The 15,501-nt window shown below is 60.3% G+C and overlaps 2 protein-coding genes across 6 annotated transcripts in view; both read right to left on the bottom strand.

The window, feature by feature from the left end:
- Nucleotides 1–4,281: 4,281 nt before the first annotated feature.
- On the bottom strand, nt 4,282–9,046 carry CASTOR1 (cytosolic arginine sensor for mTORC1 subunit 1). 4 transcript variants are annotated; one of them, XM_029217235.1, is made up of 9 exons: nt 8,765–9,046; nt 8,100–8,170; nt 6,728–6,915; nt 6,510–6,642; nt 6,112–6,235; nt 5,540–5,653; nt 5,290–5,372; nt 5,100–5,194; nt 4,426–4,972 (listed from the first exon to the last, which is right to left on the bottom strand). In XM_029217235.1, exons 1-9 carry the CDS (start codon nt 8,875–8,877, stop codon nt 4,904–4,906), a joined length of 990 nt encoding a protein of 329 aa, XP_029073068.1. In that variant the 5' UTR covers nt 8,878–9,046; the 3' UTR covers nt 4,426–4,903. The 4 variants fall into 4 exon arrangements, 3 of the variants coding, with proteins under 3 accessions (XP_029073060.1, XP_029073051.1, XP_029073068.1); XM_029217227.1 differs by lacking the exons at nt 8,100–8,170; nt 8,765–9,046 and having other exon boundaries at nt 4,282–4,972; nt 5,100–5,171; nt 6,728–8,053; XM_029217218.1 differs by lacking the exons at nt 8,100–8,170; nt 8,765–9,046 and having other exon boundaries at nt 4,285–4,972; nt 6,728–8,053.
- A 2,358-nt stretch (nt 9,047–11,404) lies between these two features.
- TBC1D10A (TBC1 domain family member 10A) overlaps nt 11,405–15,501 on the bottom strand; it is a 30,428-nt gene continuing 26,331 nt past the window's right edge. Inside the window, exons 4-10 of one of the 2 annotated variants that reach the window (XM_029228363.1) lie at nt 15,090–15,196; nt 14,292–14,406; nt 14,144–14,209; nt 13,254–13,443; nt 12,976–13,130; nt 12,173–12,251; nt 11,411–12,058 (exon numbers count right to left, since the gene is read on the bottom strand). In XM_029228363.1, coding sequence (XP_029084196.1) covers nt 11,781–12,058; nt 12,173–12,251; nt 12,976–13,130; nt 13,254–13,443; nt 14,144–14,209; nt 14,292–14,406; nt 15,090–15,196 — 990 coding nt within the window. In that variant the 3' untranslated portion in view covers nt 11,411–11,780. Of the gene's footprint in view, nt 12,252–12,975; nt 13,131–13,253; nt 13,444–14,143; nt 14,210–14,291; nt 14,407–15,089; nt 15,197–15,501 lie in introns of both variants that reach the window. The other variant, XM_029228355.1, reaches the window with a different exon arrangement.

Raw genomic sequence — 15,501 nt, 5'->3', positions numbered from 1 at the left:
TGGGTCTTCGTTGCTGCACACGGGCTCTCTCTAGTTGCAGCAGGCGGGGGCTACTCTTCGTTGCGGTGCGTGGGCTTCTCGTTGCAGTGGCTTCTCTTGTTGCAGAGCATGGGCTCTAGGCACACGGGCTTCAGTAGTTGCGGCACATGGGCTCAGTAGTTATGGCTCACAGGCTCTAGAGCACAGGCTCAGTAGTTGTGGCGCCCGGGCTTAGTTGCTCCACAGCATGTGGGATCTTCCCGGACCAGGGCTCGAACGTGTGTCCCCTGCACTGGCAGGCGGATTCTTAACCACTGCGCCACCAGGGAAGTCCCTGTGCATGGGCTCTTGTCAACTTAGAAAAGGCACACCTAAATTTAAAAGGCCAGGGTATGCCAGCTCAGGACAGGGCCTGGAAGCTGCCTGGAGTGGAGGCTCCTGGTGTGAGGAGAGAGCAAGTATAGGTGAGACACTGGAGGGGGAGGGGGGCCGGGGTGGGGTGGGGGTGGGGGGGCTGGTCTCAAAGACAGAGCAGGGGGGCTGCGGAAGGCTGGAGACAGGGGAGGGAGGGAGCACACTAGTGCTGGGGAAAATATGCTTCTGCAGCCAGAGGAGAGGGAGACCCAGGCAGGGAGACCAGCGGGAGGTCTGGGGTGGCCACACAGGCAAGGACAACCGTGGGCTGACTCAGGGCCCTGGGAAATGGGGGGTGCTGGGCTGCAGAGGGCACTGGGGCTGGGTCACTGCAGAGAGCTCAGGCTGAGAGGCATATGCACAGGGGGACAGAAAGCAGGGCTAGGCTCCCTTTGGGCTGTAGACAGAAGAGGGACAGAGAAGTGGGCAGAGAGGGAAGAGGGAGATGGGAGAGGCTGGGGGGAAGGCGGCCAGGGGCGGAGGGCAGAGGTGAGGAGGTAGGGCTTGGGGGGCTGGGCAGCACAGCTCACCACTCCCCAGGGGGTGGCAGGGAGCTGGGCCTTCTGCTATCAGGGAGAGGGAGAGCAGGGGGCCCTGAGGGAAGTGGGTCCCCAGAAGGAAAGTGGACAAGAGGGTATACACGGGCACAGGCGTGAATGTGAAAACAAAAGATGCAGACGTGTGCACGCACACGTGGACATAGAAAAACTGCCCCAGCCACAGACAAAAACAGACACACAGAAATACATGCCACAAATGCTCACACACAGGCATAGATGCACACACCAGCCACACATACACAGGACACATGCAGACACGGAGCCAGGCACACAGCTGATGTTTATAAGAAATTGGATGCATGCACAGCCATAGACATCCAGACCTCCGACATGGAGCCATAAGTACAAGGACACACGGACACTGAGACACACGTGTAGACAGACACACATACACACACTTTCTGGCCAAAACAGGCTTGCCTGTCGATGCCCATGAAGGCCTGCACACTGTGAATGCACACACCAGTGCAGCACACCCACCCATGTGGCACCGTGACCAAGCCCTGGGAAGGGAGCTCTGGGCACCCCCATTTGAGATACCCCTGGCTCGGGAACCCCAGCACCTGGGCCCGCCTGGGAAAGTGAGACACAAACCCCGCCTGCTGCCCAACGGGCTCACCCAGCCCAGCCCAGGGTCAGGGAGGAGGCAGGGCTACGCCTCACGTGCCCGCCCACACACCCACTGCCACGCACCCCTTGCCACCAGCGGTTGACACTCAGTCACCAACGCAGACAGCTGAGATTGAGAGGGATCTTGAAAAATCCTCCCGGTCCCTCAGGGTTCAGCTAAAATATCCCTTCCCCCAGGGAACCTCCCCAGGCCCCTAGGGGCACTATTGAACTTCTTTGTGAATAATGGTTCTGCCATGCCCAGCTGTGTGACCTTGGTTAAGTCACTTCACCCCTCTGTGAAGTGCTTCGTTTCCCCTGTGTAAAAGGGGGATAATGAGAGCGTGTGTTGAATACATGAATTAATGGAACACACCGCTCCCCTCTCCCACATACGGATGGGGAAGCAGCTTCCCTGGGCTCACAGTCAGCCAGCTGCAGACGGCTGCCCCTCCTTCCTCCTGCTTGGACCAGTCCCACCCGGTGGGACCAGGTAGAACATGGAGAGGGCGTGGCCTTATTCTCCCCTCTACGCAGGAAAATAACCCCGCTCTGGAGCAACTTGGTGAGCGTGGGACCTCACGGCCCTACCCAGCTGGGGTGGGGGTGAAAACCTTAAACCCTGAATTTCTGCTCAAATGCCTTCAAGGAGGGCTGAAGAGGTCACTTCTTCTGTATGAGCATGGAGATCAGAAAGGGTAGAAATGAGCCTGGGACTCTTCACGCCTGAGGTTTGCTCATCTCCCGTCCCCACCCACCCAACAGCCCCCCCTGCAGATGCTGGACGTGGGGCTGAGGGGCTGAGGGGCTGAGGGACTGCGGGCAGGGCCCTCCCTGGGCATGGGCTGCATCTTTCTGAGAACAAGCACTTAGGCTCCGTGGTCCTCGGCCTCATGCTCAGGAGTGGCCGCGCTGAGGCAGACAGGTGGACTGGGGCTCCAGGTGAGCCAGTGAGCGCCCCCAACCTCAGTTATGAATGACCCAACCCGAGGCCTGGGCTGACCAGACCAACTTCCTTTTCCCTAGAATTCTCTGGAGCCTGGGTGGACAAGGAAGTGGTTCTGCGAGTCCCCCTCCCCTGGCCCAGGACAGCTCAAGACCTACCTGTCAGACAGCACCCAGCGCATCAGCTGTGCGAGAAGGCCAGGGTCATATCCCCTTCCCAGAGAAGCTGTGTTCTCCAGGCACTTCCCAAGCCCTGTGCCCCAAGCCCTGTGCCCCAACCCCAGGGATGTCTCAGTCTCCTGCACTCCCTGAGCAGGTCTCCCCATCTGTAACCTGCCAAGAGGCCGAGAGCCGGCCCAGTGACCCCCAAGGACCCTAATGCCCTGGGAGCTAACAATTCCACACACAATTGCATGTGTGTAGTGGAGACGCAGGTGGACATGCTGGCCTCTAGGCCTGGACCTGAGTTGTACCAGCCCACCGGGGCAGGCCTGTGGCCTCGCACCCAGCCCAATCCCACGGGCAGTCGCAAGATCTAACCATTGCCAGGTTAGGACCCAGTGTGGGGGACCAGGTGAGACCTGACACACTTGGAAAACTGGGATGACAGAAACACCTAAATCAGGCAGTGACTCACAAACTGACAGGCAGATGGACAGACCCCCAGAGCTGGACGTGCGGCCAGGAGCTCTCTAGCTACAGGTCAGGCAGCCCCAAGAATTCTGGTTCTAAAATCCCCATCTCAGCCCAGGACATTCCTCGAGCCAAGGCCCAGGGCGGCCCCTCCAGGGAGAGAAGCAGGACCCTCCCCAACCCAAAGACAAACTACAAACACACACCCCCTTCCCAGGGTCCAAGGGTATAGGATCCTGAGGGAGTTGCCTCCTAGGTCTCAATGCACTCGGGGAAACGGAGGCCAAGGGGAAGGGGCTGGCCCAGGGCACCCGACCGCCACTCACCGGGCTGGGCTGCGCTGCGCTCCCTGCTCCTCTGATCTTTAGCCCCCAGGTTCCCAGGGGCAGGGCGGGCGCACTGCCAGAGGTCTGGACCCGTTCTGGCTTTTCTGGGGAGCCACCACGACCTCTGAGTACGCTGAAGTCACACCCTTCTTCCCTTCCTGAGCGCGGGCGGGTCTGGGCTGAGGGCACCCGATAACCTCCCCAGCACATCTGTGGGGCCCCATCGGGCCACAGCGGAATCCCAACTCACAGAGCAGGGAGGTGGCCCCTCTGTGACAGGAAACCCCGGCCCAGATGTGCAGAGCCTCTGGCCCCAGCGTGCAGCCATCGAGGGGAGAGGGGGCTCCAGGTGGCCTCCAGGCCCCTGTCCTGTCCCCCCAGCCACGGGAAGCCCAGTGTACAGACTCCCAGGTGCACACTCTGACTGGCCCCCTCCCACTCCTGCTCCAGGAGAGCCCTGGTTGCAAGAACTGACTGCTCCCGTGAGGGACAGAAAGAACTCAGGCGTGGTCCAAAAGAAAGCAGGCAGCAGCCTGAAGGAGAGGTGCTTTAGGGCTCCCCTCCTTGAGGGGATTCTGCAACAGGCCAGCCACACCCAAGGTGCCAGGGAGGCTGGGGGACCCCCAGGCAGGAGGGTCTGGGAGTCTCTTCCCTGTTCTGAACCTTCTGGGCTGTTCAGAAGCCGCAAGGAATGAAGAGAAAGCCTGGACCTCAGAGCCAGGAAGCCCTGGACAGGAATCACATGACCCTGGCTAAGTCACTCCACCTCCCAGCGCATAGGTCCTTTGTCTGGAGAACAGCGATAGCTCATCTACACTCTTGAGGTGAGAACTGAGGGAGGTGAGGCCCGGAGCCAGCAGAGCGGGGAGAGTCCAGGACCTCAGGCAGAGGGGCCCTGGGGAGCTGTGGGGCAGGCATGGCCAAGGCCTGGACAACCCCAAGGACCACAGCCTGGCCTGCTCACTACAAGCTCTTTATTAACAAGTTGATTAAAAAAGAAGAGAGATAGAGATGTAAAAATACTTTTTTTGGAGGCCCCAGGAAGGGAAGGCACTGTCAGAATTCACTTGGCCAGGAAAGGCAACAGAGCCAGAGGCAGAAGGGAGATCAGGCCTTCTGGGGAGCAGCCGGCCCACCCAGGGCGCTGAGAGGGGGAAGGCTCGGGCCTCAGGCAGGGAATGTGCAAATGCCGAGGCCCCGCAGGGAGTGATGGGTTGAGGGGCTTCCTGGAGGAAGCCCTGAGCACCGTGTTCCCCTGCGATGGGCAGACACGCGTGTCCACGTGAGAGCCAGTGTGTGCACGCAGTTTACATACACAGAGCGGAAGGAGGAGTCCCCCGACAGGAATATCCCAGAGCTTGAGTAAAAAGCTTTGAGAAGTCTCTGGAAGCTTGAGGACAAGGGGAGAGCCTGGAGGCTGCTGTTCCCCTCAGGGCCTCAGGAGCCCAGACCCTCCTGCCGATGCTGGAGGACCTTGATGACACTGCCAATGCCATCCTCAGGAACCTGCAGGCAGGTGGACAGAGGGAGGGGTCAGGGCTGCCCAACTTCCTGGGCCAGCTGGGGCTACCTCCTGCCACCCCACCCCCTCAGCGTCCCTCCAGGGGCCCTGGCCCCAGCCAGCAGCGCTCACCAGGGCATGGTCGAAGTTGAAGGTACTGATGTAGTAGGCGGAGATGTCGGCCGCAGCCAGGGGACCTGCGATCTGGGCCACAATCCCACACTCATCTGAGGGTTGAGGAGAGGTCCATGTGGATCGCCCTGATCCCCACCCCCACCCCCAGCCCTTCCCAAGCCCCCGACACATGAGGTGCAGCCCTCACCAAAGCCCAGGGGCTGTCCGCCGATGCGCACCATCCTCCACAGCTCCCCTGAGGAGCTGGTCAGCAGCAGGTCACTGGGGAACCTGGGGAGGCAGGTGGGCAGTGGGCAGGGCACCCCTGTCCCCTCCTTGCCCCACTATGAGCTCCCTGGGCAGGTCAGCCTGGTGACCTCGGAGTCTGCCACTCTACCCCCTCCCTCCCTGGGGCTGGCTTAGGGCCTGTGGCCCACCTAGGGTCAGGGGTCACATACTTTTTCTGCGTTTCAGCATCCATGACAATGGAGATGTAGCCCTCAATGAGGGAGAAAGCAAAGAAGGTGATGGAGCTGGACCCAGGACCACCGGAGGCTGCCTCCTTAGGGGGACTGGGGAGGGAGAGTAGGTTCAGGTGCTCTGTCCACTCCACCTCCCTGTTGGCCTCCACACCTGGGAAGGGACTGGCACAACTGGCCCTGGGCAGACCCTCCTGTCCCTGGGCCACTTTCTCCCCTTCCAAGCACCCTGACCTCCTGCTGGTGTAGGTGGGGATGGGGGAAGATGATGAACCCTGCTTGTGCCAAAGACACAGAACCCAGGGCCGCAGGGCCTGCCAGGGCACAGCTCAGGGGTGGCTCTGCCCACACCAGAGAGGAGGGCTCCAGCTGCGGCATCAGGACCTTGCCTGAACCTCAGTGCACGATACATGTGCATCGCAGGTTGCCAGGAACCCCAGACACAGAACAGGGCACAGAATCCGCAGAACTAAGGGATGGGAGGAAGGTGGTGGGAAAGAGCACGGGGAACAAGATATGAGGACAAAGAGACAAATGCAAACAAGGCCCACCTGTGCGAATAGAAGAGGACATCAATGAGGGTGGTGGCGATGGCTGGCAGCGTCTCAGGGTCCAGCGTGAGGACACAGAAACGGTTCTCTGGGCTCTGGATGGGATGCACCGTGGGGCTGGGACCTGCTCCGGAGGGGCAAGGTGGTGGCGGGTGAAAGGGCGACTGTGGGCTGCGATGCCCCCTGGTGGCCAGCCAGAGAGGAGGCCTGGGCTGGGTGCCGGGTCACGGTCTACATGCAGGTACCTGCCTGAGTTTTCCTGGCCCCATCTCCCTATCTTATGAGGGGGTCAATGTCAGCTGGTCTCCCTAAGCCCACAGACCCACCTGCACAAGGGAAGGGGCCCAGTGGGAAGAGGAGCCCCTGCCCAGGCCTGGGTGTCAGAGGGCGGCCCTCACCATGCTGGGCACGGGGAAAGCCGTTGCTGGAATCATCCCTGGCAACGGGCACAGGCTCCCCGCCCACCTCTCGATAAATGTCGAACTCCTGGGCCAGCGTGTGGATCACCACGGACAGGTCCTGCTCTCGCACCTGGGCCACAGGAGATGGCACAACACATGGGTCCCCAGGCACCCATGCCCACCCTGCCCCACACCAGCACCTGCAGGAAACTCACCAGAATGAAGTCTGTCTGGTAGGTGGACAGCATCAGCACCGACACGTGGTGCTCGGCCAGCGGTGCAATTACTGAGCGGGCGATCTTGGTGACCCCAGCAGCCTGCACTGCTGCGCCACTGTGGGATGACACGTTCAGCACCAGCCACGTGGCCTCAGCCACTTGCAGGAACTCAGATGAGGGCAGCTCTGTGGGGCAGGGGGCACATGCCCAGTCAGGGCCTACAGGGCTGGACCCTGCCCTCAGTTTCCCTGTCTGAGCCTTGGAGAGTTCTACCAAGGTCAGGTCAGGTCTGGAGACTGGAGCTGTCTTCCTCCCCCAAGTTCTGCTCCTGAGACCTGCATGTCTGCAAGGACTGAGAGGTGCTTCAGGTGTTGGCCTGTCAGGGATTGTAACTTCCCAGTTAAGATCGGAGCTCCAAATCCAGACAGAGCTGGGTTCCAATCCCAGCCTCACCATTTACTTTTTGCTGACCTGGGGCAAATGATTTAACTTCTCTGAGCCCTAGTTTCCTCCTTTGTAGAATGGGATGACAGTATTCTGTGGGTTCACAGATGTCTTATACCACATGGCACCACCAGGGGGAGCCAGCAGACCACGTTGGCTGGGGGATGCCCTTCCCTCTGAGCAGACCCAGACTTTTCTGCTGCACAAATAGGGAAACTAAGGCCTGAAGTGGCGCTATGCGGGATGGACCAAGCCCCAGTTGGCTGGCCTGAGGCTCCAGGCCTGTCAGGATGGGTCAAGCTGGCAGGAGTAAAAGACAGATGTCAGCTCCAGGGACCAGGGAGGGACCAGGCTGGCATCCAGTCCAGAGCAGGGGCCACAACCAGGCGGGCTGCTAATTGCCCAAGCACAGCTAGGAGGCCGGCCAGGATCCTGCCCTGGGCTGGCTGCCTGCATTCCTTCCCCAACCCTCAGACTCCTGGAGTCGCCAGACCAGTCCAGGAGGGGGTGACCCACACCAGGGAGAGAAGTCCAAGGAGAAATAGTCCAAAGGCAAATGGGGGGGGGGTGGTGAAACAGCCACAGAAACCCGATTCTTGCCCCAGAACTGTAACTGAGGCCCTGTTGCTGGCCTGCGGCTGCTAAGTGTCCTCCACACACAGCCCCATTATAAAGCCCTCGTGGGACCCTATAAGATCAGAACCGTAACTATACCCACTTTACATAAGCGGAAACAAACAGCTCAGAGAGGGGAAGTGACTTGCTCAAGGGCACACAGCCAGTGAATAGTGGAAATGGATTCGAACCCAGATCCATCCTCCTTCAAGGCCCCAGCTCTTGCGACCTTGGATCCTAACATTCGGTGAGAATCTGGCAAAGAACGCAGTCTCCTTCCCCTACTCCCCCTCCCCAGCCCAGCCCCCACCTTTGAAGCCCTCCTCGTCCACCATGAGCGTGTAATCCTCGGGGGTCTCCGTCAGGCTGAAGAACTTGCACCTGGTTGGGGGGCGGGGGCATCTTCAGCCTGGGTGGGGCGGAGGGGGCGGGTAGACTCCCGCCGGGCGCCTCCCTGCCCCCTCAAGCCTCAGTTTTCTCCCCAGGACAGTGGGGTGTGTGCCCCATCTCCGGAATTGCGGACTCCTTTCCGCCTCCCCGACCTCTGCAGGAGCCCCCTGCCCCTCCATTCAGGGAGGGAGGAGAGGCTCACCCGCGGCGACAGTCCCGGGGCGTCGGACCTTGGGCCCCCAAGACCAGCCCCTCTGACCCGATGGGAGGCATCTGTAAAAAGCTCCCCGCGGTCGCCAGGAAGGAATGCCCCCACCTGACACCACCAGGAGTTAAGCATTGACCATCCCAGGCTGTTTGCGCCTTAACCGGCCCTGGGAGGGGGCCTCACGGGGCCGGATAGGCGGCGGTCCCAGGGAGCGTAGGCCCAGGCCGGATGGCGGCCGGGGGCGGGGGGAGGGAGGGTGGCAGAGAGGGCTCTCCCCGCCTGCTGCCGCTGGCCCCGTGGCAGTCCTAATCTCCCGACCCCGTCCCAAAGCGACAGTGGAGCCCACCCCCATATGTGCCCCGAACCCGGGCGCGCACCGGCTTCGGCGGGGCAGGAAGAGCAGCTTGATGAGCGGGTGGGTGTAGAGCCAGAGACCGGGGCGGGCGAGGCTCAGCACCCGCACCCGGTGCTCTAGGATGTGCAGCTCCATCGCGGCCCGCACGGAGCCGACCCCGCTGCCAACCTGGCCCAGGCCGTGCTGGGGGCGGGTCGGTGGGGGCGGTGCCGGGGGGCTTAAAGGAGCCGGTGGGCGGCCGAGTCCACGCCGCCACCTACGCCAGCTCCCTGACGGCCACGCCGTGCGGGACGGGCGGCCAATCCAGGGTGGCCACGCCTCCTTCTAACGCCGGAGCTACACTCCTCTCCTTCCAGCCCGCCGAACTCCGCCCCTGCTGCCTCCTCCCCCTCGTCTGTGGCTCGGGAATCACCCTCTGACCCCACCCGCGTCGAGTGCTCTAGGCCCAGCCCGTGCCTCGCCCCCTCGCCGGGCTCCGCCCTTTCCGTTGGACGCCCGCTGCGCTGGGGTCCGGAGCCAGCGGATGCTTGGGGTCGTTTCTGTCCTTGGGCCCGCATCTTATGATTAATTTCACTGAGCCCTGGAGGGCCACAAGACGAACCGGGGCTGGGCTGGGACAGAACGCTGCCCCCAAATCCGTGGAACACGGAGGGGTGGGGTCCACTGTGCAGCCCAGGCGATCCTGTGGTTCTCAGCCAACAGTGTCCTGGCATCTTTCCCCCTCCTTCCTCTCATGGCTCAGCATGGTGCAGGGCCACCAGAGCTGGCTGGGGTGGTGGAGACAAAAGACCCCCAGCAAGGGCTGTCCAGGACTAGTGTTGATACGTACCCCTCCGTGCTTTGTGAACCCTGTCAGTGGACTGACAAGGTGAAACCTAACCTGGACTTGGTGGCCCCCACATCTGTTCCTCTCACCCAACTTTCAGAAAAGGGAGGGCTCCAGCCACCTCTGAGCAGCATGCTGTGGGGTAGGGAGCTGAGGGTGGCCAGGCCTAACACTTGCCCAAAACTCAAACTTTGGGGGAACAGGGCCATGCATCTGGGGCTCACTGGGTACTCAGCTCTCAGCAGAGACTTAAGCCTGCAGTCATTAGCAGAACTTACGTGGCCTGAGCACATCTAAACTTGCTTCATGCCCAAGCAGGCCCCCCCCAGCACTGGCAGACACCCCAGATCTGAGGCTTATTAGTGCCAACTTGGGCTCATTTCAACATTAGGGCTGGCCTCCTCAGGTCTACGAAAACCCCAGTGCTGAGCAGGCACCAGCACACCTAGGCTGGCTCCTAGCAGGACGGAACACGCTCCAGGGGCCCTTGTCTGGCCCGAACGTCTGCAGGCCTCAGATGCGAGGCTTTGAACCAAACAGGTTAAAGCAGGCCTCAGGTCTGACTGGGATCCAGCAGGCCTGAGCAGGCCTCCTGCCTGCTCGGGGGCCTCTATTGTAGGCGAATGGAAGTGGGGCAGCACCTTTCCCGCTGGACTCTCCGGCATGGTGGATCCCAGTGGAACACTGAAGCCACCACATCCTGGCCAGTCCCCTGGAGGGCCAAGGGGAGGGGAGTGTCCTCTAAGGCTGAGCCCCTCATCTCGTTGATGGCAGGTGCAGATGGGGTAGGGAGCCACAGGGGTGAGGGGTAGGAGGTAGGATGTGGATCGCTTGCTCTGACAGGTTCATGCGACCCTTGACCTCCTCAGGCCTCAGTATCCCCAGCTGTACCAGAACAAGATGTTCCAGGCCAAGGCCCTGCAATGCCTAAAAGCTCCCAGGGAGGCTCTACTCCTCTCTCTCCCCCCTCCCCCATGGCCTGGCCCAGCTTGGTGGCCTGCCAGGAACAGCCACTATTGTTTGACTGGAAAAGCTGCTTCCTCAGCAGAAGGGGGGCCTCTCCCAGGGACACCCTGTCCTCGCCCTTGCTGGTCATCAGTTGTGACCATAGTGCCTGCATGGGTCCTCAATGGCAGAGTCCAGTCACCCTAGTCAGGAGAGGTAGTGAGGGGCTCTGGGTACAAATCTGGATCAGCTTCATCTTTCCCACTCAGCTCCTCTGTTTCCTCATCTGTAAAATGGGGATAATAATAAAGCCTACCTGATCAAACACGTGACACAACCAGTGCAGCCAGGCATATTATAAGTGCTCAGTAAATGGCAGGCGACCTTTTATCACAGATCCAGATTTCGCTCCGCACCCCTCTAACTTTGATGGAGGCCTGGGCTGAGCATGTGAGGGCATTCATGATCACCCACCCTTGGCACCAGCACCTGACCCAGAATGAGCACTCAGTACCTTACTGGGGCCCGAAGTGGCATCCAGGCCAGCCCTTGGAGGAGGAAGACCCTGAAAGGACCTCCTTAAGGAGCCCCTCCCCTTCTGTGATGGGTAGGCATCAAAGCCTGGGAGCAGGCCCTGCTTTGCCCCAGTACTGGTGACCCTCCCTCATCCATGGCAGATGGTGGCCATGGGGCAGAGGGGATGGAGTAAGGGGATACAGGGGCCAGGAATAGGGGCTGGCCCTAGATCTGGCATCTCCTCTGGCAAAGGTACTTCTCAGAGAGGTTCTAGTGCTGGGCTGTGACCAGGATGGGGGGCTCTGGAGGGTGTGCAGAAGAGATGCTGAGCACCAGGGTTGGCACCCCCTTCCCAGTCCCTAGCTGCACAGCAGCTCTCTATACAAGCGTTGTTTATTTCTGTACAAAACCATGTTTCTATTTTACACAAAGAGCACCCCACCTTTTTCCCCTCCCTTTCCCCTCACGTCAGTGCCCTAGCCCTGGGGAGCATCCCCTCAGGAGGCGGGTGCTGAGTGAGGCCCCACCCATCGGCCCTCACTTCTGCCTGCCCCAGCTGGGCCGGCCCGAGCTCCACTCTGGAGAAAATAAATAAGGAGGCTCAGGCAGAATCTGTGCTGGGCCAGCTAGACTCTCTGCCACCCAGGGGCCAGGCAGCCAGGCCCTCAGAGAGTGGGCAAGCCCTGGAGTGTCAGTCCGTGAACCGTGTAGGTGTGTGGAGACCCCAGCCCAGGGGCCTGAGCTGCCAGGGTTACAAGTAGGTGTCCTCACTCTCCTGGGATGTCAGGCTCTCCTGGGAGCAGTGGTAGGCTGAGTCCTGGGGAGCTGAGTCTTGGGGGTCCTGGTAGACCGGGTCCTTTGGGGGCACATCCCGTGGGGGACATGCATCTCCCGCAGCAGCTGCCACCTTGGCTTGACTTGGGGTCGGGGGCTTGTCCCGCTGCCCACTCGCCTTCGCCTGCTTCCGTTGCTCCTTCTGGACCTGCTTGGGCGGCTTGTACTTGCCTTTGGAACCAGGGAGGGGGGCATCTGGGGGAAGGCGGATGGACGGTGAAGGTTGCAGGGTGGGCCACGGGCCTGGCTCTGCCTCCAGGATGGCCTTGGCACCGTGCAGCCTGGGTGGAGAGTGGCACTGCAACTCACCCCGGGTATCCTGCCAGCGCCGCAGCTGGATGAGGTGCTCACGCTCTATCTGACGCTCTGTCACTGGCAACTCTACCACCTGTGGGGGCAGTGACAGGCGGGTGGGCACCAGGAAGAAACTTCCCTTTCTGCCTCCCAGCCTGGGCCCCTGCTCTTCCTCAGCTCTCCCAGCCCTGGTCACTAAAGGCTGACCACAGGAAGGGTGGCGGGTCTGGACCCTGTGGTGGTCACAAGTCCCAGAAGTGAGTGCCAGGTGAGCCAGGCACTTGAGACCCACTGCCTCAGAGGAGAAAGCTCATGAGCCCACTTGCCTAAATATGTGTCACCTCATTACAGCCCCAGAGAGACAAAAATCCACAAAAGAAAGAAAAAAAGTCTGGGACTTTGGTGGTGGTCAGTGGTTAAAACTTTGCCTTCCAGTGCAGGGGGTGAGGGTCCGATCCCTGGTCGGGAAGCTAGATCCCACATGCCTCGGGGCCAAAAAACCAAAACATAAAACAGAAGCAATATTGTAACAAATTCAATAAAGACTTTAAAAATGGTCCACAAAAATAAGAAAAGAAAGCCAAGGCCGTGGTTGTAGGGCCAGGGAGGATGCGGGTGGTGGGTTGCACCTACTTTTATTCTCTAGAACCTAGGCCTGTTCCCCCTCTTCTTGTTCAGACAGAAGAATGGGGCCTGTCCACACTGCTCTGGGCTGCTGAGCACAAGGCCTCAGGGGTAGAGAGCTACCAGGCCCCCCGCCAAAGGGCCCTCAAGTCTCCCCCTCCCTCCTGGTGGCGAGGGGAAGGTGTGGGCTGTACCTCCTGGACCAGGAAGGCCTCCTGCATGATCTTGGGGCTGAGGCTCCGCAACCGCTCGATGGTCTCGTACTGGCCTTGGCAGGCTTTGAGCTTCTCGGGGGAGCCCAGTGCGTGCTTCAGCAGCACCAACCCCACCCGGAAGATGATCTTGACTCCTGCATGGGGGAAGCGGGCAGTGAGTGCAAGGGGTCCTTTAGAGAGTTTCTCTGGAAATAGAGGCCTCCTGTGGGCTGGGCTGGGCTGGGGGCAAGGGTGCTCCCCTGAGCCCAGCCCCGTACCTTCGCAGAAAAACATGTCCCAGACACGCAGCACAGAGCTCCAGGGCAAGGTGCGCGAGAAGGCACACATGAACCACTCTGTCATGTAGAGCAGCGGGTCGATCTTCTGCTGGCTGAGGTGCTTGTGGGCCACGGGAGACACCTTCTGTAGCAGCGAGAAGAGGATCTCCCCATCCAGCTGGATGGCCTCCTGGGGGGACAGTGAAGCCACAGGGCCATAAGCATGGGCCCACAGCAGCCAGGGCGGGAACTACGCCCGGCCCCAGCTCCAGGCAGGCATCCATTCGTTCCTCAGGCGGCTAATGTTGCAGGGTGTCAAGCTCATGCTGGGTGCTGGGATACAACAATGAGCAAACCAGACACAGCTAAGTCCCCCTCATGGGGCATGTCGTGCAGAGGGCCAGACAGACATGAATTACATAAGCAATGAGACCAGAGGGAGGGGAGAGGGAGGGGGCTAAGTGACCAGAACATGGCAGGAACAGGAACACTGGGGGAGCGTGTGCCGGAGATGCCACCTGTCAGAGTCAAGGACAGCTCCGGAGGGCTGAAAGCTGAGGGAAAAGTAGAGTTAGAAGTGGAAGGAAAGGGGCAGAGGTTTAAGCCTATGACAAGGCCGAGGCAGGGAGGAACTCGGTGCACTGGAGGAACAGCGATCCTGCCCAACAGCCTTGTGGCTGGAGGCAGCGACGGAGGGAGTGTGGGACTGATGAGGCTGGAGCCTGGGAGCCCTGACACTGGCAGGCCTTGGGACTTCAGCCTGAAAGCAACAGAAGGCTGGGAAGGACTTAAGCGGGGACAGGAATGGCTTAAGAGAGTTAAGGCCTAGACAAAGGGCACCCAGGCTGGGGCGGGTCTGAGGCCAGGGTCCAGGCCCAGCAAGTACTCACCAGTTTCTCACTGTAGTAGCCGGGCAGGTACTTCTCACAGATCTGCACCAGGCACCAGAAGGCTTGCTGTGGGCAAAAGAGACGTGAGGCCTTGCTGCTGGCTGTTCCCTGCCCGCCAGCCGCTCGCCCACCCAAGGCCTGGTGGTACCTCAGCAGGCATGTGCATGAGCAGGACGGCAGCAATGGGCGCCTGGGCCTGGCAGTAGCCCTCCTCAGGTCGGTACAGTGTGTAGGCCTTCAGCACACGGAATAGGTCCTGCTGGCTGTGGAGAGGCCAAGCGGGGCAGGAATGACAGGTGTGACTCTGCCACCCATTACCCTCACCTGTGCCCCACCAGATCGGACCTGTCTCAGAATTGCACTTCCCTGGAGAGGGATGTGACCTGATTGTGGTCACCAAGGGGTCAGTCTCCCACTGTAGCACATCGACTCTCACCTCCCCCATTTGACAGGTGAAGGCAGCGGCTCAAAAAGAAAGCAGGGGTCAGGGCCAGGGCAAGATGCCAGATACAGGGTAAGGATGTGTCTGGGTTGGAAGTGTGAGCCCCTCACTCAGCAGCTGTGGCCTCTGAGCCAGGCCAGCTTTGTTCCAGGTGTCTGTCTTGGTCCCAGGGCCTGGCTTGCCATATCTCTCCTCTCCTACATACCCTCTGCCCACCCAACACTCTCTATCCTTCTTTCTCCCCACCAAAACCTGTTTCCAGAAGAAGGCCAGGCCAGGCAAGCCCTAGCACTCTGGGGAGTAAATGATGAAGTTGCCCCAGACGTAAGAGGAGAAACTAAGAGGACCCATCAGACTCAAACCAAAGAGGGGAAACTAACAGTGTAGTTTGGGGCCCCCAACTCCTGGGACCCCAAGATACCCTCAAACTCATTTTACCTCCTCTCTCCCTCTGAGGGAAAGGGCGAAGAGCCACCTCCAGCCCACAAGGCCCAGCCTGCTCACCCATGGCCCCCCCGGGACACAAACATCTCGTGGAAAGGGAACTGCCGGTGCAGGTCACGCTCAATCACATCCAGCCACTTGGGGTCCCCGGGGGACATGTCCAGCTCCTGGAAGCAAGGTCAAGAGCATCTCTTAGGAGTTAGGGATGGCTAGGAGGATACAACTGTCCCAGGTTTTGGAGAAGCACCCACCACCAGGGAAAATGTCCACCCGATCCCATCAGAGACTGGGCCTTCCCAAGGACAGGTCAGACAGAAAGCTTGGGCAGGGGCAGAGACAAGCAGAGCAGAGTCCTGGAAACCCTGACAGGTGATCCAGGCTCCAGGAAGACCAGTGTGGGTAAGAGTGTCCATCACAGCTGTGGCTTGAAATAACCTCTAGGCATTTCATTCAGGACTCAGACACCTTATGT

The sequence above is a fragment of the Monodon monoceros genome, unplaced genomic scaffold (assembly GCF_005190385.1).
Source record: "Monodon monoceros isolate NGI ecotype Baffin Bay Population unplaced genomic scaffold, NGI_Narwhal_1 Super_Scaffold_1, whole genome shotgun sequence".
NCBI classification, from domain to species: Eukaryota; Metazoa; Chordata; class Mammalia; order Artiodactyla; family Monodontidae; genus Monodon; species Monodon monoceros.
Note: the sequence above shows the minus strand (reverse complement) of the source record. Positions and strands in the feature narration are given on the sequence as shown.